Genomic DNA, 23123 nt, shown 5'->3' with positions numbered 1-23123 from the left:
TCAGGAGCTTGCATCTCATACTAAATGGCCAATTGTTAATTAATTCAGTAAAATTAATGGTTGTCAGAGGATTGTGAATCCATGATTTGACGTAATCACTAAGATGAATGGGGTGTCTAACAATCCGATAGAGCTTAGACTCCCGAACAACTCCGTGAAGGAAGTCCCATTCAGCCACAAAACTTGACATGTTAGCAGTACCCCATGGCTAAAAGAAAGCAAACACTTAAGTCATCAAAGGCCATAGTTCTGGGAAAGCCTCTAAATTGAATAACCTTGCTTTTTTGCTTCTGTAGTTCTGTTTCTGACTATTTTGTTCTTTGAACTAAAAGAGTGTGTTTATCCAGGATATGATTTTTGTGTTGAAAAGCTCACCTTGAGAAAGTTTCAGGGAACAGGAGGACCCTGGAAAAACTGTGTAGTCCTTGGCTGACCAAAAAAGGCTTTCTATTGGCTTAAAATTGTGTTCAAAGAGTATTCTCTGGTAGATATTACAAAGTAGCATAAGTTTTGAGTGACCAGGATGAAGGATTATGGGTTAAAGACATGTTCTTGGTTTTCAGATCATCAGGTGCTTGGCAAATTGTCTTGGAAATCAAATCAGCTGAGATACTATAGTGACCTGTAGATAAGGGTAATGGTAATCGGGTATGTAAGACTTTCTAGTAGAAGTAAGGAGCAACAATCAAAGTTCCTGGCTTGAGATTTCATCCACAAAACCCTCTGACACCTTGCTTTTCATAGTCTTGGGTAAAATTGATTTCTCTATAGGAGATGGAAAGTTAACCAAATGTGAAACTCCATAACACAGCTTTAATAAGATTTTTACTCATTATAGTTTGGGGCTCTTTGGTGGAAAAACTGAATTATTTCATTCACACTTTGGTAAGTAACCCCTTACCAGTTGTTATAGAATTGTATCAATAAGATCATTGTTCTGCCATGTTGCATTTGAGTTGAATCCTTGCTTGCATCTGTTCATTAGCTGATGAAGAGATGTTTGAAAAAGTAAGCCAGATGCAGAAATTAAAATATAATGTGTTCATTTGAATGCATGGGACCTAGCAAAGAAATAATTAGATGGAGAAGGAGGGAATACCAGATTAGTTGTGTGGGAAAAAGAAGTGGGTAAATATGACCCTGTGTGAAAATGTCTTAATCTCATTACTGTGTATGGTTGATATTCAGCAATAACATTTTTACAAAATGAAATCTCATATTTTCATTTTCTACTACTTAAATATATAAAGCATTTGTTTGTTGCTATTCAGAAAAAGTAATTTTTAAAGGGTAAACAGATTTTGTTGAAGAATTTGAATAATTGGAATGTCAAATTTATTTTCTCAGTTTCTTTCCCATGAAATGTAATTATCAACTCATTATTCACCCAGTAAGATTGTAATATTACTCTGACACCAATCTTACTAGGTGAGCATGATCTCTGTATATTCCTGTACGTATTCTTTTCATGAAACTTCCCAGACTTTCCTTTTATTGCAGCTTATTTCTTTTCTTTTATACTAGCAAATCCTTCAATTTTTCATAAATTATACAAACACACTAGTACTATTTTTTGTTTTGTAGTGCTTAGATTACAGAATAAGAATTTTCATACTGATCTAATTTATTTTTTATATGTTAAAATTTATGGTTTTAGGGAAAAAGCAATGAGGCTGAAATACATTTCTGTAACCATAATTTAGAGACCAGACCATAGGTGGTGGCAGCTAATGAAATCATTTGGGACACCATTCCTTATTCTCAGATGAATCTCTTCTCTTTTTTAGTCCTCTTGGCAAAATATTTGACCCACAATAAAGGAATTCCTACAGGAATCTATTTGGATGCCTCAAGGCTCTGTGCTGATGAAATCATTATTTTTCTCAGAGCCAATCTCTGAACTCAGATTTTTCTGTAACCTGGTCACTTCAGGAAAAAATAGCTGAGGAAGAAGATTGTGTTGCTACCAAGTGCACAGAGGCTGCATCATGGCCAGTACTACAAGGAGTAGATGCCTCATTCCCTTTACGTTTACTAAGGACTGTTCTTCCTGTGTGGCTTTGGTCAAGAGGAATATCAGAATGTATTTAACTGACAATATTATGTTTGTGGAAAATAATAGAACAGAACACATACAGTAAGTACAGTAAGGGAGAAATTGTACATTTCATTCCTCAGTTTTCTGCAGTAATGGAGGGTTCATCCAAATAACTGTCGGTAGAATTTGATGGATCACCAATGTTATTAAAGCAAGGTTATATTCTTTCTCACATGCATTTTGAATGTAGGGTGAATGATTCTATTCTATACATTAATAAAAACTGTGTGATTCACTTTTTATATTTGAGTATTACTTTAAAGAAATAATTCATTAATATTGAATTCATTTTCTGTGTTCAAGTTCCATTTTGTGTTTACTTCAGCCAAAGAATGTGCTATCCTGTTAAGTGCAGTGCTAAGATCTTTTAATAAAATAACATTATCTTTGTAAGGGAATGACATCTGTCTAATTTCATTTGCATGCTTCAATTAAATATATTTTTTTAAATTATGTATATTTTGACTTTATAGAAAACTAAGGACATGCAATACCATTCTCCAAAAAAACAATAAAAATCACTTTGGAATCTGGCCCTTAATAAAAACAATGCATAGTTATATTATTTTTAAGGAACAAGATTGGAAAATACATATAAACACTTAAAATTAATTCAAGACTTTTTTTTATAAAGCGTTTCCTTGAATTAAATTTTTCCTTAATTTCTCACATCATCATCATTGAATTTATAGCCTTAAAATGATTTTTTCTTATAGAATTGAGCCATTAATTTAGGAATCTGTATTTATAGATTAAATTAGGAATAAATAAAATATTACCAACATAAGAATATTACTTAGCATTTAGATCTGAAAAAATATCTTCCCATAAAAATCTCCTTTACATAAGCAACAAAATTGGAGTAGTATACTTATAGCATGAAGCATGCACATAATGTTTTAATTGAGTTTTATAACTTAAACTTCCAGAAAGATTTAAAATAAGACCCTGCAGATAGATACCCAAAGGACCTTGTTTCAGTTTTACTTTTCTTTGATTGTTAAAAGAGGTATATAGTCAGTTTATAAATTTAAAATATAACATAAGAAAAAGTTTATTATGGTTGTGCAGTTATTTCACCTTTGTACTGTAATTAGATATATCTAGAAGTATACCATACAGCATACATGAATATGTCCATGGGGAATTCTATTCACTGTAATGGTAAGAATTCTCACTTTCAACAATTTTGTTCTGACAAATGTCAGGACATAGGAAGATTCAAAGATGCTAAAGATAAATATTCCAGCAATCAGGAACATTAATCAGAAATGAAAAAATTCCTGTTTTAATTCAGATCCTATATACTTCCAACTCATATGTAAATGAAGACTATAAATTTAAAAGTGTGGGTAGTACTTGTACAGTTGTGAAGGCCTTTACTAGTAACTGCATCACATATTGACTTCTGTATTTTCACATTACGGGATGACCTCTTGGAGGTAAGGTAATACTTTGTTCTTCCTTAATTTTCAGTAAAGTTAATAGGATTTCATTACTGCCCTACAATCTGTGTGATAAGTATGTTACCTATTTACTTTGCTTCCTTTTATTTTGAAGAATTATATGATTAAATTATTTATATTAGATATTTATTTCCAATATGAAGTGATATGACTCATGTATATTGTATGTAATATGTCTGTTATGTTTCTGACAGTAATCATTGTCTCTGGTTGCTATGCATCAGTTATTATCACAGTAGAAATGAATGTTTGTTCCAGTTCTGATTACCACTCATCCAAGATCACCCGGGTGCTATTCATCCCCTTCAGGGCAGAGAAGAAGAAATATGGATGTAAAAAACCAAACAGTGACCGAGTTTATTTTTCTAGGATTTCCAGGCTCCTCCTCACTACAGCTCCCATTGTTTATTACTTTTCTCACTGTGTACTTGCTGTCTCTCATGGGGAACACCCTCATTATTTTCCTTATTCTTATGGATTCCACACTACAGACACCCATGTACATCTTCTTAGGAAACCTGTCATTCCTGGAGATCTGGTACACTACAGCCACTGTTCCTAAGTTGCTGGCTACATGTGTCACAGAGGTTGTCACCATTCCTGTTACAGGCTGCATCACTCAGTACTATTTTTTCTTCTCCCTGGGAGCAACTGAGTGCATCTTGCTGGCAGTTATGGCTTATGACCGGCATGTGGCTGTATGCCGTCCTCTACATTACTCACTTCTCATGAGTGTTCACATTTGCCTGAGGTTTGCAGCTGCATCATGGATTGGAGGCTTCATTGCCCCTCTGCTACCTACCATACTCATCTCTCAGCTAAATTTTTGTGGCCCACAGAAAATCAACCATTTCTTTTGTGACTCTGACCCCATCTTTAAACTCTCCTGCTCAGACACATTCTTGGTGGAGGCCTTGGGTTATACGTGCAGCTCTGTGGTGATTCTCAGTTCATTCCTTCTCACAATGAGCTCCTATGGCAACATTGTGGTCACAATAATCAGGCTGTCCTCTCGGGAAGCCAGGAAGAAAACATTCTCAACCTGTGCCTCCCATCTCACAGTAGTGACCATCTACTATGGCACCATAATCTTTGCCTATGTCCGACCTCCAGCCAAGTACAACTTTACAATCGGCAAAGTGGTCTCAGTGTTCTACTGTGTGATCACTCCTTTAGTCAACCCTCTCATATATACCTTGAGAAACAAAGATGTGGTGAAAGCTTTCCAGAAATTTCTATCTCAAAAGAGGTTTTTATCGGGCAAAACCATACATGGAGTTTGAGAAAGCAACAATTACACTCTGGAGGGTGGTCTCAGGCACATTTAATCATGGTAAAAATTTGAATTTGGTTTTTAAAATGATTCTGACATGACCACTTCTGCCTACTTCATAGTTTTCTTAGAAGGCTACTGAGAGGTTATTTTATAGTTCTTCTATTAATATTATTTACTATAACAAATAGTGATAGAGTATACAATGAAAACTCTTTGCCAATAAGATCTCCCATAATTGTTTTATTCCAAATGACTAGTTTTAAAGAAAGTCTAGTCCATAAAGTTAGTAATAAATGAAGCAGTGTTTGTCTATGTAAGAGTCTAATGGAAACCTAATCAAAAGACCTCAAAAATAATCTTGTGCAATAAATATTCCTATGAAACTTTTAAAGTTTTACAATTATTTGTTAACATAGATATAACTACATAACTTTTCTAAACAAACACGTTTTTTCTGGATTATGTAAAATTGTAAAGAAATGAATAGGAATTAGACATTAGCAAGGGCACCATGATTAAAACATTTCAAAAAGCTTGTAATGAGATAATATAAGAATTGGGTTTCTAACATGCTTAAATAGCTATGACTTTAAATTAAATGGATAAAAACTACAGTTTTAGCTTCTAAGGATACTGACCCAGAAACATAATTATTCCATGCAACATAGCAAGTTCTTCTCTCAAGAATAAAGAAAAATATAAGGCACTGCAAGTTTTCCATTGCTTTATAATGGAAACTAAGAATCTTTTTTTATTTTATTTATTTTAGTGAATTTTAGGAAAAAAAGAGATGGCAAGGAAGAATAAATCACTAATACCTTACTGGTGAGTGTTTATGAGGCTGTCTCTATAGTGCTTCTATGTGTGAGAGTGACTGCCATTAGGAAGAACTTAGAAAATCCACAGTCCCACCATAGACACAGAGTGAGAATCTGTAGTGCAACGAATCACCAGATGACTGCTACCCAGAGTCAATCTTGAGAGCTAATATATGGGGTAATTAAGAGACTATAATAAAATAAGAGATTGATTCACATGCTCATGCTTGAATTTTTTCTTGAGTTCCAATATGAAATATTTCTGGAATACATAAAAATTATAAGATAATTATTTTGGGAAGAAGAAGTAAATGGGGAGGGGAATACCCTTATAAAAGAAGGGGAGGGGGGGAGAGAATAGGTTGCTTATGGACAGGAAACTGGGAAAGAGAATAATATTTGAAATGTAAATAAAAATATACAAGAAAAAAAGAAAATTTTTTGCTTATTAAAATTAGTTTATTCATTAAAATTTTCATACAGGTGTGTAATAATCTGTTCTCACTAACCCCTTCCTGCATACTTTATTGTTTCCCCATCACCAACGAAGTGCCCTGTGCTTAAAAATTCCCCACCCCAATTTTATGTCTTCCTGCTTTATGACCATATTTACAAGGGACATTTTTGGATATGGATGTAGAGCTATCCATTGGATCATGGATCAGCATCTAGAAAATAGAAGACAATGGCTTTCACTTTCCTTACAACCTTCACCTGTCTATAACTTATCTGGGAAGTTTCAGTCCTCATGAGGCCACCCCAAACTATGAATATGCTTAGAGTATGCAGTGAAGAAGAAATAGTAGATGGTGTGAGTTCACAAATGCCATTTTCTTTTCATGTTTTATATTCTTTGTACCACTTCTTTCATAATGTTTCTTGAACCTTGTATACATGTTTTCTATAGCCCCATTAAGGCAGAAGACTCTACAATAACTCTTTTTCAGCCCCACATCTCCTTAACACTTCACATCATAATGAAGCTTCTCTGACCAAGAATCAGGGCTTCGTGGATTAGGGTATGAATGTAAATACTTAGGAACTACTGTGACAAGTCTACTTAGCAAAATAAAAATACTATATTTACACATAGTACCTATTATCTCTCCAGTCATGTGTCTTTTATCAGTTATCAGTGGGCGGGGAATCCCTTGCACCTGTGGAGCCTTTATACTATAGGACAGGGTAATGCTAGGACAGTGAGATGGGAGTGGGGGTAAGGGTGGAAGAGGGTGGTAGTGGGTTTGTGGAAGGAAAACTGGGAAGGTATAGAACATCTGAAATGTAAGTAAATAAAGTTACCAATAAAAAAAAAGTACAAGGAATGAACTTGCCTCTATGGAGTTGGTCTCAGATGCGAACAGAAAATTGTTAACTTCATATGGGCAATGCCATTATTGTACCCAGTGATAACACACATCTTGACTTGAAAAATTTTTTTCAGTATGCAAAGTCTATATCTAATAAATACCATAAACAGCATTTTCCTAGTTTGTATGTTTAAAGCTTGATATATGTATTTCTGTGGTTTTCTCAAAATAATATTTACATAAGTATGATATTTAGGTCAAAAAGTACCATAGTGTATTCAAAAATCAAATATTCCACAAAATATATCAAAGTTATATAGAAATAATCTCAATAATAATAAGGTATTCCTGTATGATGTCCCATTTATAGTCATTTTCTCATTTCATTGATGATAGTAATTTGTTTCTATAATTGGATTTGGTAGAGGATTTTTAACTATGTCTTGGACTGTAGGTTTTGAAATTTCTCCAATTTTTTGTAACTTACTCAACCAGTGTTTCCATCAATATATTTGGCAATACACCTGGGTTTGCATGTTGCATTTTCTTCTGTAATTATGTAACTTAATGGAAATGTTAAAATTTCTTAGGAAGCCCTTTGATCTAAGACTGCATTCTGTGTTGACACACTTATACAAGCAAAACAGGTGAAATGTGGTCAATTGCAACTTGTACATATTTAACTCCATAATTAAAAATCATTTTAAATATTTCATTTGATTAACAAAATATTATCCTATTGTGTTCCTTTGCAAAAAAATCAATAATACAAATGTTTTTGTGTTTATATTTTTGTGAAGCATTCATGTATTGATTTTCCATTTAAACATATTCCAATATTGCCATTATATTTGTGAAGTGTGAATTGTGAACTATAAAAGATAAAAATCTTATACCAATTATTTCCATCAACCTAAAGAAAAATAAAACTATATTACTTTTTGTGTTTAAACATAACTCCTGAGAATTCATAACTTCCATGTGTGTGTGTGTGTGTGTGTGTGTGTGTGTGTGTGTGTGTGTGTGTGATACATAATATACATGGGCAGAGGGAGGGAGGGGGAGAGAGAGAGAGAGAGAGAGAGAGAGAGAGAGAGAGAGAGAATGATTTTCAAAAATATATTGCTTGTCTAAAAGAAATACATTAGAATTCCAATAAGAGGCCAAAAGGGTAGCTCATTTAGAAAGAATATTTTCTTACAATATTTTCTTATAGTCATGAAGATTTGTGTCTAGATGCCAAGAACTCATGTAGAAATCTGGACATGGACATGTCATTCCAGACTGGAGAGTAGAGGGTAGACAGGGATAGGAATATTCTAAGGTGAGCCGAGCAACAACAGAGTCTTAATTTGTGTCTTTTCTGCTTCATAATTACAGGTAAAATGTGACCCCATGTCTTTCCTGCCATCATGAATCCGCATACTCAAAATATGAAACCAAGTAAGCCTTGGTTTTCTTAAGGTTTTGATTGTGTTTTGTTGTTGTACTTTGTTACAATATTGATCAAATTAACAAATACCACAAGAATCCCTAGGCAAAGCTTTTCAATATATTCTAGTATTTACTAAAAACTATCATAATCTGGTCCTTAGTTTTATGTTCAGCATAATTTAGAATATATGTTATTTAGTTTAATATGCTCTGGGGAAAACTGTGAGCCATGTTTTTCTTTACCTATTCCACTGTATTATCTGGAGATTGGTCAGTCCCTCATTTAAAAGTACCAAGAATATCACAATTGTCTTAAGTGAAAAGGAAATACAAGAAAAGTTACTCGGAAAGACTTTTTTTGAAAATTTTACATTAATTAATTAATTGATTAACTAATTAACATCCTAAACATTAACTCCAGCCAATTTCACTGAGACCCTCTGCCTCTCCTTCTTTCTGAGATGATGGGGCATCTTCTGGTATCCCGCAACACTGAAACATCAAGTCTCTCCCAGATTTGATCCATTCTCTCCCGCTGAGACCAGACAAGGAACATCTCTTGATCAATGGATGCCATAGTCTGGTTACAACTTTAGGGAGAACTTATGCTCCAATTGTTCAGAACCCACTTGGAGATGGAACTGCACATCTACTACATAGGCGTCAGGGACCTCGTTCCAGCCCATGTGTGGTCTTTGCCTGGTGGCTCAGTTTTTGAGAGATCCCAGAGGTCCAGGTTAGTTCCTTTGGGGAATTTTAAGACACTAGCCAAGTGTGATAAAAAGATCTATTAGAGACCTTCGGATAACACACTGTTTCAAAGGATTTATCAAGATTTATAAAGAGGTAAATGATATTCTGGCTCCCATTTACTTTGATCTATATTAAGGAATGATTGAAGTTTAGCACAGAATTTTGAATGCGATCAGAGGTCTAAATTGTAACTTCATGTCGTGACATGACAAAATTTTTAGATGATCCACCAATAACTGAATGTTAATATGTAGTTTTTTTACTCAGTTGGACGTGTTGGAAGCTCTTCTTACAAATGTCTGATGACTAATGAGTTTTCCAGGATTTTGAGGAATCCTAGTTTTTTTAAAGTACAGATTCAATTATCTGTTGAAAAATACTAAAACCCTTTGCTCCAAAATGCAGATTTAAATTTCAAAGATATTTTGAAAATTAAGGAGTTAGAGTGGATACCAAAACAATGTAATTTAAGAGTGATTTCTTCAACTATTTTTGTATGGTTTTCGTGTTTTTTCATCTGGATGGTTACAATGGCTTAATAAAAGTCATTACTATTCTCATCTTCCTGACATACTTTCTCCCTGTTTATAGCAGCTTATTCAGTTCTCTGAATTTGGTGTGAACTGAAAGTCTTGTTTTATTTAGCAGACATATAACTAACCTCTAAACTAAGGCTCAATTATCTTACTCTCCTAGGATTTATTTCTTTTATAATACTTTCAAGTGCTTATATTTTGCACATCCTCAGGAGCACAAGCTTTCCACTGCCCCACAGAACTCCTTATTTTTGTCAATATCAATTGTTCTATGCCTAATGTATTTGTCATTTTGTATTACTTTTCAATCAACAGTATGCCAATAACTAAACCTAGTAACCAGCAATGTAACTACAGACAGAGCTTGAGTATCCACAGGATATCAGAATATGTGGATCTTAGTAAAAAGGAATATCACAAAACATGTGAGAAATACAGAGGAACAAGTGGAGGAAGTATTTTGGTTTGGTAGTGTCGTAAGATTCCTTTATGAACAAAACATCAGGAAATTCTGACATGTTTTACTACAAATGTTTGTAGTTGAATAATTCAAAAATTTTCTAACTGTATATCTTTTTAAACACATATTTATTAGTTTTATTTCATGTGTATCTGTATTTTTCTACATTTATGCTTACATACATTGTGTCTGACTATGTCTTATAGATGCTAGAATTAAGCATTAGGTTCCTTAGAAATGGAGTTACAGCAAATTGTGAACCACAAAATTAATTTTAGAAACTGACATGGTCTCCACAAGCAGCATGTGCTTTTAACAGCTGAGCAAAGTCTCTGGCCACTCACCTTTTTTTTTTCTTCATTTTTTTTCTCTTTTATTTTCATTTGTATTTTTGAAACTATAATTTAGTTGCAACATTTTCTCATTTCCCTTATCTCACTGTAAATCCTCCCATATTCTTTTTTCTCTCCTTGTAATTCACATTCTCTTATGTATTTTTGTTTCTTTTTCTTACTAAGTAATTGAGAGTTTACAATTATAGCACATCGCTTTTTAACACATAAATGTAAAGTGATAAACAAAGAAATTTTAAGATCTTTTTAAAGAAAACATTATGCCTTGGGAAGTTTGGCTTTAGAGACTTAATGCAAATTAGAAATGCTTAATTATCAGAGAAAGCAAATGAAAGAAATTTAACAGTCAGGGAAGGAGTTTGATAAATGTGAACATATACAATAACTATGTATTTGAAAGTAGTAAGAAGAACTCAAGAGCTATTAGGAAAAGAAGGATAAGAGCTATGGGTTCTCAAGCTCTCCTGGTAAAGTGTAGTCTGATTGGTCATGATCTCAGTTCTGGACATACAGCACCTTATCAATAGCCATTTGATCTAGAGAAAACAGGTTGTAATATGAAGGGTTATATTCATTTGCACGGCTAATAAATAGGTGTTTATCTATCAGATTTATGATCTGTACAGTTGACAAACTGTTGCTTAGGAGATAATAAATCTTGTTTAAGAGGCATCACAGCAAAAGGATTTGCATGAAAGATCCTGTTAAAGAAAGACAATAGGAAGGGAGACAATTTATTCATATTAATAAATGAAAACATCCAGGTGCCAATCAAAAGGTACCAAATACATGACAGAAGGTAGCAATTGGCAATCTTGTCTTTGGCCCTGAAGTAAGACAATTATTAACATCAGGGGAAAGCCCTTTGAATGGTAAATATGGCTGTGCAAAATTGATCAGTGCTCTGACCCAAGATTAGGACAAAGGAAATAAAACAGTGAAGGGAATGAGACTAGGGTTTTGTTCTGCAGTTTATTGCCTACTGGACAATTGCTGTTTCACATAGACAGTAATTGAACTGGAAAAAGCAGCATATAGGTTTGTTATGATTTTCTAATTATTTGTAACAAACATAGTACAATAAATTGTCATAAATGATAAGATAGTACAACTTACATGTCAAGAGAAAGTAGCACCTTGCAGAAAGAAAAAGTAGTGGCTTTAACAATGCAAAAGTACCTATGTAGTTTTCTGGCCTCATTCCCACAGAGCATTTATACACATCAGTGTAACTATTTGGAACTATGTCAGTTTTTGTTCATTTCCCCCACTTGACAGACCATGGGAAAAATCGAGAATGACCAATAACACTAGAATAACAGAAGTCATCCTTATGGGATTCTCGGATGTTCTTGAGCTACAGACTGTATGTGGGCTGTTATTCCTGGTAATGTACCTAGCAGTCATAATGAGTAACTTCCTCATCATCACTCTCATCACTCTGGATCTGAAACTCAAATCACCCATGTACTTTTTCCTGAAGAATCTGTCCCTGTTTGATATCTTACTTGTGTCCACCCCAATCCCAAAGTTCATCATCAATAGCCTAACTCACAACAATTACATTTCCATTGTGGGCTGTGCCTTTCAGATACTTTTAATGACTTCTTTTTCAGCAGGAGAGATATTTGTACTGACAGCAATGTCTTATGACCGCTATGTTGCCATCTGCTGTCCTCTGCATTATGAGGTCATCATGAGTAGTGGGAACTGTGTGCTGATGGTGGGTGTTTCCTGGGCTACTGGAGTACTCTTTGGAGCCATGTATACATGTAGCACATTTTCCATGCATTTCTGTAGCTCCATTGTGATCCCTCAGTTTTTCTGTGATATCCCCTCATTACTAAGAATTTCCTGCTCTGGATCACTCATGATCATTTATATAAGTCTTGGAATTGGCATGTGTCTATGCATGTCCTGCTTTCTCTGTGTTGTGATGTCCTATTTTTATATTATCTCCACTGTTCTGAAGATTCCTACCACTAAAGGTCAGTCCAAAGCATTTGCCACCTGTATTCCCCACCTCACTGTTTTCACTGTTTTTGTTGCCACTGCTTGCTTTGTCTATCTGAAGCGACCTTCAGATGTACCTTCAATTACAGACAGACTGTTTTCTGTGATATATACTTTGCTGCCTCCAGCACTTAATCCTGTAGTTTATAGCCTGAGGAACAGTAAGGTCAAGTGTTCTCTGAGGAGGTTACAGCAAAATCTCTGTCCAAGGGATTCATATTATTTAACAGTTTAGCATTTCTGTCAGTGTTAAAGTGTCTCACAAGTTACAAGCAAGTTTTCGTAATTTTTGACTTTTAAAGGCAATAGTATCTGCACTTCTATGACAAAGCTGTTCTCTTTGGGGAATATAAATTTCTAAAGTGTTGATCATTTTCTTTTTATGCCGAGGTTCAATATCTGGTTCTTGAAAACACATTTTCTTTTTATTTAGAAATAAAGACAAATCAAAAATAACAACCACATAATTAAATATGAGAAGAGAAAAATTAAGGTAAATTCATGTTTGTTTTCTGTCCTAGTCTTTCTAGTAATTAGAAAGAAAGGGCAAGAAGCTAACAGAAGGTCTACTTGGCCCAATCCTTAAAGCAATGTCAAGTGCTTAAGGCAAAACAAACCTGGAGGAAGTTCATATGATACAAGTTATAAACAATAAATGGTAGTCACTCATGTTGAGTATATTATTAGAAACACACAGGAGAACTGGAAGTCAGTGTGATATTTCTATATTTCCTCCTGAATCTATTCCTGACATGTGAATGAATGCAGGCTCACAAGTCTAAGGTAAGAGTAGAAATAATTTTAAAAAATTGCGAGTTTGAAAAAAGCAAAACCCCTTTCCATATTATAAAAGTTTACTGCTAGGGAGAGGAGACTGACTGTTCTACCACCCTGTAAAGGGGTCTTCTGTTTGGTGAAGCTATCTAAACTTTGTTCATTGAACAGCAAGCTAACAGCTACTGTAAGCTTTCACTAATACTGGGCCTGGAAGATTTTGGTTGCTGTGGATGTCTTTGTGTCCTCTATCCTCCTGTAGGGAAATAATCTTTTAAACATATTGGTTCATCAAGTTGGACATAGGTAGAATTACCTTAACTTTTCTTTGGTCCTTTATGTGATGTGGGTAGGTTTTGTTTCTCCACAGGAAAAATTAAGATACTGGTCAACTATGCTTTTTCTTCAGCCTGCCTGGAATGCAGAAAAGTATCATCTTTAAATATGTGCAAGTGTATGTACTCCTCAGTGTATACAAAGCTTCTAAGGAACCTACTACAATTGAACACAAATCATTCTTCATATAAAGTTTTTTTGAGGTGAATTTACCATTATTTTCAAACAAGTAAGATATTCTTTCAGATCTATGAACTCTCTGAAGATTCTATATGTTTACTTGATAATTTTTGTCTTTATATTTAATTAGTTTCCATTTCTCAAAAAATAAAATATTTTTCATTAGGATTTCATATGATATAGCCACTGTCAATTATATTAACATTATTTTATGTTACTTTGACTAACAGTTACTAGATGAGAGTCATGGGTTGAAGCAATGTGCATCTACTGTATATCCTATCTCATCATAGTCATATACACATTGAGACAAATCATTTTTTCTATCCTCAAGTCATAAAACAAATGTACTCACCAGTCTGGGATACACGCTATTGTCTCTAAAACTACTGCCAACAATAAAATCCTAGACATATATAGTTCCCTAAAACCTTCATCCAATCATCTGTATAATCATTTCCACTAGTGAAACTTAATGATAATAAGCACAACTTATAGGAAAATGAACTGACTCTGCTTGACACGACTTCAAAGTCTAGATGCACATAATTTTGGTTGATTGAACATCAGTGTAATCTCAATATCTAAATTGAAACAAAGGAGAAAAATTACAAGAATCCAGAGACTCCTAGTATAAGCTGATCCAAAAATAAAACCCTTTAACATGGTTAAAGTATCCCTCTCTGTCTCTGTCTTTGTCTCTCTGCCCCCCCCAACTTTCTCTCTCTCTTTCTGCTATTTGATGTTCAGGGCTCAATTTACAAATAAAGTTTTGCCTTCTGGTCTTGTGGGTCTGGTTATCACTTAGTTCATTGATGATACCAAGGATATAGAATGAAAGTCATTTAACTTTCCTTGTCAAACATCCTCAAAATATTTGTGATATTAACTAAAACACAACTTTTTTTGATTTACTGAGAGCACCTTGAACTAACTTACATGAAGGTTATAGATCCTTGATCTAGTTCAAATGACTTCTTCTAATTTTTATCTTTTTGTCCTCCCATTTCTTGTCATGTACTATGATCTTTTTCTCAGGGTTTAATCTCAAATAACTTTTACTGGAAGCACAAGTAAAAAGAATTAGAAGCCACTTGCCTTATTCTCTTCCTACTGATGAAAGGCAATATGATGGATAGGAGGTTGCAAAAACATCACCAATAGAACACAAAGCAGATGAGATTGAGAAGCACTGTAATTCCTCTCAACCATAGTCTACATATAACAAACGACCATACCTGTAGAGATATGTTCAATACATCATTAAGAGTTATGTGGATTTTAAGCTCATGAATATTGTGCCTTTAACATCATTCCAATAAAAATAAAGATTCCTAAAGTGAGTTGAGATATTTAGACAAATAAATATAGGAGAAATATTAAAATTTTAAAACTCACTGTCTCTAATAATAACAGAGAGGACAGTAAGCCAGACATTGCAACCAAGCAAACAACAGAATATTGGTGATGATGACAGAGTTGCTTTCAAAATGCTCAAGGAATTTAATATAAAATCATAAAGTTTGAAACTGTCCCAGAAAACAATTCAAGGTAGAGAAAAAAGTAAAGATGTATTTCTCACATTTATTTTATTTGTTTTATAATTTTATATGTGACTGCCATATTCATATCATTTCTGTTTGTCCCATGTCTTTCCCCCTATTCCTTTCAAATATTTGGCATGTTTAAAAATTATTATTGTTTTACACACACACACACACACACACACACACACACACACACCTATGTAAAAAGCACATATATCACCACAATTGAAATCACCAAAGACTATTTTACTACTGCAGTATAAAGGCAAATTGAAGAGAGAATTTCTAACCTTGTTGATATCTAATGGTTTCTTGTATGTATTAAGTTGAAGATCAAGGAGTTAAATAGATGAGATAGTAGTATTTTGTACAAAAAAATCACATGCAAATTTTCCTATTCAGAAATTAAATACTAAAACTAAAAATGTGCTGCTTTGTAGCCTGAGCATGATATATATATACGTATATATATACACATACATTTCTTTTTATTTTTCTTGTCTCAAGTTCATTTGTAAAAACAGTATAGCACACTGGTCATCTTCAAACAGTGTGTAGGGAGGTGTGTCACAGCAGTCTACCTGTCTTCACACTGGCAGGAGCCTTTTCAATGTGGCCTTCATAGGGCCCTGAGCACCTTTGGGGGCCTGAGCTGGAACTGAAGCCTGGGCCTTAGGTGGAGCTTTGGCCTCTGCCTTGGTTTGAAACATGGGCTTTGGTGGTAGTGCCTATGACCCTTAGCCATGTAGCTTCGAAACTTCTTCCCAAGCTTGGGGTGAGCGATGAAAGCCAGACACCTGAGTTTGGGGCTGTGGTCCTTTGGCATCATGGGCTTGATGGCCTGAGGCTTGACAAGAGCCTTGATGGCCTCTACTCCTATACTCACTGCCTTTGCATTGTTGGCCTGCATCTTCTTCAGGCCTTTTTTGATGTGCTTCTTGGCAAAGTGCAGGTTCTTCAGGAACTTGGAGTCAACCCCCTTAAGAGATTCATATCTTTGTGATTGGGGTTTCTTGATGCCATTTGCAAGCCTGGTTGTGTGTTGTGTTGTTCTTGGACTCAGCCATGTCTGCTTGGTAAGCCACAGCTCCTGCAGTGCCTGAGACAGAAAGAGAAAAAAGAATCATATATATTTAATTGTTCATAATAGTTTGTATATCTTTTACTGTGAAAGCAATATTTATTTTCTAAGATTATCAGTAATGTGTTTTTAAATGTGTAAAAAAACAAAGAGTGCTTTAAAATTGATGTGGATTAGTTAAAAAAAACTGCATTAAATGAAACATATAACCACATGAAAGATAAAACCAGAGCAGTGTGTAAAAGTATTAACAAGATAATTTAGTGTGTACATTGGATAAAACAGGGAAGGAAACCAAAACCTGCAGTTTTTATATAGAGGAGTATGGCATGGTTGGTGTGATAAAAAGATTATAAATTTTGCTATGCATATTGTAGGATTTTGAAAATGAGAAAATGTTTGATATTTCTGTGGTCTAATAATTTCGGGACAGAAGGATGGAAAAACTAAAACAAAGATTCATATAGTCCTGCTAAAATTTACATTAGTTCTCTTCTCTCTATTGTGGCAGAATGGCTGACAGAAAAGATTGAAGGTCGAGGAGGATTTAGTTTGGATCCTGCTTTCTGGACAACCTAGTGCATCTTGTCAGAGAAAGGCCTTGCATTTAGGGATTTGACCATTTGGGGAGGAGTGTTCACTGCTCCTCTTCATATATTAGTTGACCAGGTGGCAGAAAGCCCTAGAAGAAGGGCCAGGCTTTAAGCTTCCAGGTCTTTCCCTACTTTTGTCTGTGTACCACCTAGGCTTCCCTTCCTTATTATTATAAAATCTCACAAAACACCTCATTCATCTTGGGTAAAGTATAAAAACATATAAGCCTGTGAGTGATACTTTACAAGCAAACCCTAAAAGATAATTTATATCACAAAATCAATATGAACCCATGATTTAATTACATAAAACTTATACGAGATTGATGGCTGAGTAAGTTATGGCTCAAGTGACAATCTTCACATAAATGTTTACTTTAGCAAGTACTTCATGTTGGCCTTATCATTAAAAATGTTATTTTATAATATTTAACATGTTTATATTTTATTTAAAGTTATATCACATTTTTATGTTCTTCCCCCAATTCTCTTGCATTAGTTCATTTAATCATCCCCTTTTCTCTTTCTTACACCTTCAGGTATTAAGGATATTTTACAGGTACATTCTCATCCAAGTGTCTGCATCCAAAGGTCACAAATGGCATTTAATTAAATTAAATTACATTACATTAAATTAAATGATAATGGTTCATAACCCTCTAAAAAAATAAAGACAGGCTTGTGCGCGGTGCTTCTGGAGATCATTCTTCTATAGCATGTGGACCAGGAATGTTAACATGCACAGAATTGTGAAAAACAAGTAGAGAATGACAAGTCAAGAAATATGTCTTTAAATAATCAGCTATCTTATGTTCTTCAAAAATACAAAAGCCTCAAATTGAACAACCTGACTGATGAACTATTTGAAGTTACAAAAAATGAATAGAACATGTCTCCTATCCACCAGACCTGATGCCCCTCAGACATCACTCAATTCAAGAAGTGAGTGATGTGGTAAAAAACAGTTAGTAGTGTACATGAACATGGATGAGAATATGAAAAGAAACTAGATATAAATATTTGATAAATATTTAATTTTGATATTTCTGAAGCCTAAAATTGTGAAATATTTCAAGATATAAAATCTGTATAAAATAGGTAGTAATTAATAATGTCTCTATAACTTTTTGTATTCATGTCATAAATGTACACTGATTTTTTTTGTTATTTTTGTATCCAGGCCTTTGGCTGAAATATAATAATTTCCAGGTAGAATATTTTTCGGTCATTTGTATATAAAAACCAATTGCAAAGAGTGAGACTTTGATTTTTTTTTCCAATTGTTATCCACTTGATCTCCTCTTTCTCTCTTTTTCCTCCACCTAGAACTTCAATTACTATATTGGATAGGTAATGAGAGAGTGTGTAGCCTTGGCTTTTCCGTGGTTTTAGTAGAATTGCTTTACGTTTCTCTGTATTTAATTTGAATCTGGCTATTGGCATGCTACCTATTACACCTATTTATCACATGCACATATGTACGCTGTAATTCTATCTCTCCATACTTTTATCATAAAGGCAGTTGGATTTTTTCAAAAGCTTTTAAAGCATCTATTGATATGATCATATTTTCTTTCATTTTGTTTATGTAGTGGATTATAGTTTGATTATAGTAGTGGATTTTTGGAATGTCAGTAGCTATTGGGGACAGGCTAAGACTAGCAGATGACCTTCCTGGATATAGTCCACTGTTTGCATGGTCTATGATATGTGAGCTCAATGGCAAAGTTCCAAAGAGACTATTGCAGTCAATATGCCTTTCTTGTCATTGTTAAATTATTATAATAATCCCTGGGCTTTAGTCCACCCTATTGATCAGATTTCCTGGAGATTAACATAAAGGTGAACTTTCATGAATTAATGCTGCTGAGGCAAATTAATAATTCTGGAGAATCCCTGATTTAATTCACATAATTTTATGAAGAAATTTTTAATAGATGGTCTTAGTTGTTTTGCTAGAAAGAAGTAAAAATAAGTTATAATCAAGAATATAATGTGCCCACTCTACACATAGCAAGTAAAGTCTTCATAATAAGAAATAATCTGAGCTTTCATAATTAGATAAAAAGAGAAATAGACTTGGTACAAATTTATATTCAAGAAAAATCATTTAGCTCACTAAATTAAACCACAGGTATTCACTATGATAAGGTAAGGCCTTATAATTTGAGGTTACTTCCTTGTACTTTTCTGTATTATGATATCCAGAGTTTTCTTTTGTAGGATTACTGGTCTCATGGTGCCATATTGCTCTAGGTGTTATTGATTTTGTTTTTAAACTGGCCTTAGTCATCTGGGTTTTGTAGACAGTAGAAATTGGGCAACAGACACCACAACTTGAAATCATTCAAGATATTCCTCGGCACACAAGGCAACCAGGAAACTATCACCCCAGTCTGAAGACCACCCAGGAGCTCTGAGGCATTCACGGAAATTGACCCTGAATGAAGACTGAAAGCCTTCCTGGAGTTCTGCTACAAGCTGGTAAACAGAAACCACAGACTGTAGCCCAGCCCCACCCTCCCACAACCAAAGAACAGTTTCACACAGAACAACAGCTTGCAACACACAGGATTGCCCCTCTGAAGACTCAAGAGTCTGAAGGCCTCCGAAGATGCTGCTGACACAGAATAACAGATCAGTAGTTTCTCTGCCCTTCTGAAGACCCCACAGTTGGAAGGCCCCACAGGAGGTCTGCTACAGCCATGGCCAAAGGTCTACTAGCATGCCTGAAGCAACCCAGCAACAAAACAATCAGGCTACAAATAGAAACACCCAGACTAGCAAACACCAGGGATAACCAGATAATGCGGGAAGTGCAAGACCAAAAGCCTAATGAACACCAAATAAATGGGACCAAAAAAGATCATCAAATATTAATCAAAACACTAAATGCACAGAACAAAGAAGGAATATTAAAAAAGCTGCAAGGGAAAAGGGCCAAGTAATGTATAAAGGCAGACCTATTAGAATTACATCAGACTTTTCAACAGAGACACTAAAGCCAGAAGATGCTGGTCAGATGTCATGCTGAATCTAAGAGAACACAAATGTCAGCCCAGGCTACTATACCCAGCAAAACTCTCAATCAAAATAGATGGAGAAACCAAAATATGCCAGGACAAAACCAAACTAATACAGTATCTATCTACTAATCAAGCCCTACAGACAACTCTGGAAGGAAAACAGCATCACAAGGAGTGTATCTACATCAAAGAAAAGACAGAATATTGATTATCTCATAACAAACCTATAGCAGAGAACCACATGCAACCTGCAAAAACAAAAATAACAGGAACTGACAATTATCTGTCTTTAATATCTGTCAATATTAATGGACTCAACACCTATAAAAAGACATAATCTAAGAGACTAGATATGAACACAGATTCCAATATCTTGCTGCATACAAGAACCATGCCTCAATAAAAAAGACAGACACTGCCTCAGAGAAAAGACTGGAAAAGGTCTTTCAAGCAAATGGTCCCATGAAACAAGCTGCAGTAGCCATCCTAATATCCAACAAAATAGACTTTCAAACAGAAATTATCAAGCTAAATGAGGAAGGACACTCTTCATATTCATCAAAGAAAAAAAATCATCCTGAGATAGTCTTAGTTCTGAATATCTATTCCCCAAATGCAAGAACAGCCACATTCATTAAAGAAGCTTTTCTGAAGCTCAAAACACATATTGAAACACACACAATAATAGTAGGATACTTCAACACCCCACTCCTACTAATAGACAGGCCATTGAAACAGAAATTAAATGGAGACACAGTGAAACTAATACAGGTTATAAACCAAATGGATTTAACAGATATCTACAGAGCATTTCATCCTAAAACAAAAGAAGTAACTCCTGGTTACTGACCTTATCATTAGGCACAAAATAAGCCTCAACTGATGCAAGAAGATTTAATTAATCACCATGCCCTAAGGCTGGTCTTCAATAAGAATGAAAACAACAAAAAACCCACATACAGGTGGAAACTAAGCAACTCTCTACTCAGTAATAACAGGACCAGGGAAGAAATACAGAAATTAAAGACTTCCTCGAATTCGGTGAAAATGTTGACACAACATAGCCAAACTTATGGGACAGAATGAAAATATTGCTAAGAGGAAAATTCATAGCATAAAGTGCCCTGGGAAAGAAATTGGTGAGACCCTATACAAGCACTTAAAAGCACACCTGAGAGCTATAGAACAAAAAGAAGGAAACACACCCAAGAAGAGCAGAAGGCAGGAAACAGTCAAACTCAGGGTGGAAATCAACGAAATAGCAACAAAGACAAGGATTCATAGAATCAACAAAACCAAAAGTTGGTTCTTTGAGAGAATCAAGAAGATAGATAAACCCCAGCAAAACTAACTAAAGGGCCCAGAGGCACTATCTAAATTAACAAAATCAGATATGAAGAGGCAGACAAAAAAACAGAAAATGAGGAAATTAAAAAAGGGATTAGATCCTACTACAAAAGCCTATACTCAGCAAAACTGGATAATCTAGATGGAACGAGTGGTTTTCTAGACAGCTGCCACATATCAATGTTAAATCAAGCATAGGTAAACTTTCTGAAAAGGCCTGTATCCCCTAAGGAAATTAGAAGAATTCTTTAAAAACATCCCAATCGAAAAAGCCCAGATCCAGAGGACTTTAGTTCAGAATTCTATTAGAACTTCAAAGAAAATCTAATAACAATACTCCTCAAAGTGTTCCATGAGGTAGAAACAGAAAGAACACTTCCTAATTCATTTTATGAAGCCGCAGTTACTCTGATACCTAAACCGAACAAGAATGCAGCAATAAAAGAGAACTTCAAACTAGTCTCGCTCAAGAATATTGATGCAAAAATATAATAAAACTCCTACAAATCAAATCCAAGAATAAATCAAAACCATCAATCACCATGGTGAAGTAGGCTTCATCCTAGGGATATAAGATTGGTTCAATGTACAGAAATCCATTAACTTCATCCACTATATACACAATCTCAAAGAAAACAATTACATGATTGTTAGATGCTGAGAAAACATTTGACAAAATACAGCATTAGAAGTGTCAAAAGCATTGGAAAGATCAGAAATTCAAGACCCATTCCTAAAAATAATAAAAGAAATTTGCTGCAAACCAACAGCCAATACCAAATTAAATGGAAAGATACTTGAAGCAACCTCACTAAAATGGGGAAAAAGACAAGTATACACATTCTCCCCATATCTATTCAATATAGTACTCAAAGTTCTAGCTAAAATAATAAGGCAACAAAAAGAGATCATGCGTTACAAATTGGAAAAGAAGTAAATGTATCATTACTTGCATACGATATGATTGTATACATATGTGACCCCAAAAATTCTACCAGGGACCTTCTACAGCTGATACATAACTTCAACTGAGTGCCTAGATATGAAATTAACTCAAATAAATAGGTAACGTTCCTTTATACAAATGGTAAACATGGTGTGGGAGGATCTCATCATACAGGTGAGGCAGGTACAAGATCGAATGAAGCCTGTCATTGGATGAGAAGGAAGGATGGGCAGGAGAAAAGTTTGAGGGAAGTGGAGGAGCCTGGATCGGAAAGGATAGGAGACTGGAGGAGATTGCAGGGTAGCTGAGGAGAGAACATGGAAACTGACATTAAGATTCTACTCTGTGTATTTACAGGTTGTTATGAATATCCTTAAGGGATGAATTAGTGCAGGGCTTGTATGTTTAGGCGGGCAATTATATCTTATAAATTGGTTCAGAGGTTGTTGTGTGATCTTTCTTGTGGAGAATTTGGGAGAGTCTGTGGCAGCAGAGGCATTGGGCTGCCACGGAATTGGGATTTGTGATTCTGGCAAGATATCTACCAGATATCTTGGGGCACTATGGTTCCAGACCTAGCGAGGTAAAAGAAAGCCATTGTTTTTTATATTTTTTCCTGTTTTTCTTTCCTTTTTATATCTTTATTAACTTGAGTATTTCTTATAATTCGATTGCTATTCCCCTTCCCAGATTCAGGGCCAACATCCTCGTAATCCCTCCTCATCCCCTTCTAAAACCTCCCGTTCTGATCCCCATTTTTAATAGGGTTATTTGTC

The 23123-nt window shown here is 34.8% G+C and overlaps 2 protein-coding genes across 2 annotated transcripts; both read left to right on the top strand.

The window, feature by feature from the left end:
* Window positions 1–3890: 3890 nt before the first annotated feature.
* On the top strand, window positions 3891–4847 carry Or6aa1 (olfactory receptor family 6 subfamily A member A1). Its single transcript, NM_001000937.1, has one exon. It carries the CDS (start codon window positions 3891–3893, stop codon window positions 4845–4847), a length of 957 nt encoding a protein of 318 aa, NP_001000937.1.
* A 6954-nt stretch (window positions 4848–11801) lies between these two features.
* Window positions 11802–12752, top strand: Or14a258 (olfactory receptor family 14 subfamily A member 258). The gene has a single exon (NM_001000694.1). The coding sequence runs from the start codon at window positions 11802–11804 to the stop codon at window positions 12750–12752; it is 951 nt and encodes a 316-aa protein (NP_001000694.1).
* Window positions 12753–23123: the final 10371 nt, after the last annotated feature.

Source organism: Rattus norvegicus, chromosome 1 (assembly GCF_036323735.1).
Source record: "Rattus norvegicus strain BN/NHsdMcwi chromosome 1, GRCr8, whole genome shotgun sequence".
Lineage (NCBI taxonomy): Eukaryota > Metazoa > Chordata > Mammalia > Rodentia > Muridae > Rattus > Rattus norvegicus.
Note: the sequence above shows the minus strand (reverse complement) of the source record. Positions and strands in the feature narration are given on the sequence as shown.

Coding starts and splice junctions, on each gene's coding strand:
- Or6aa1 (NM_001000937.1), top strand. CDS start 3,891: ATGGATGTAAAAAACCAAACAGTGACCGAGTTTATTTTTCTAGGATTT.
- Or14a258 (NM_001000694.1), top strand. CDS start 11,802: ATGACCAATAACACTAGAATAACAGAAGTCATCCTTATGGGATTCTCG.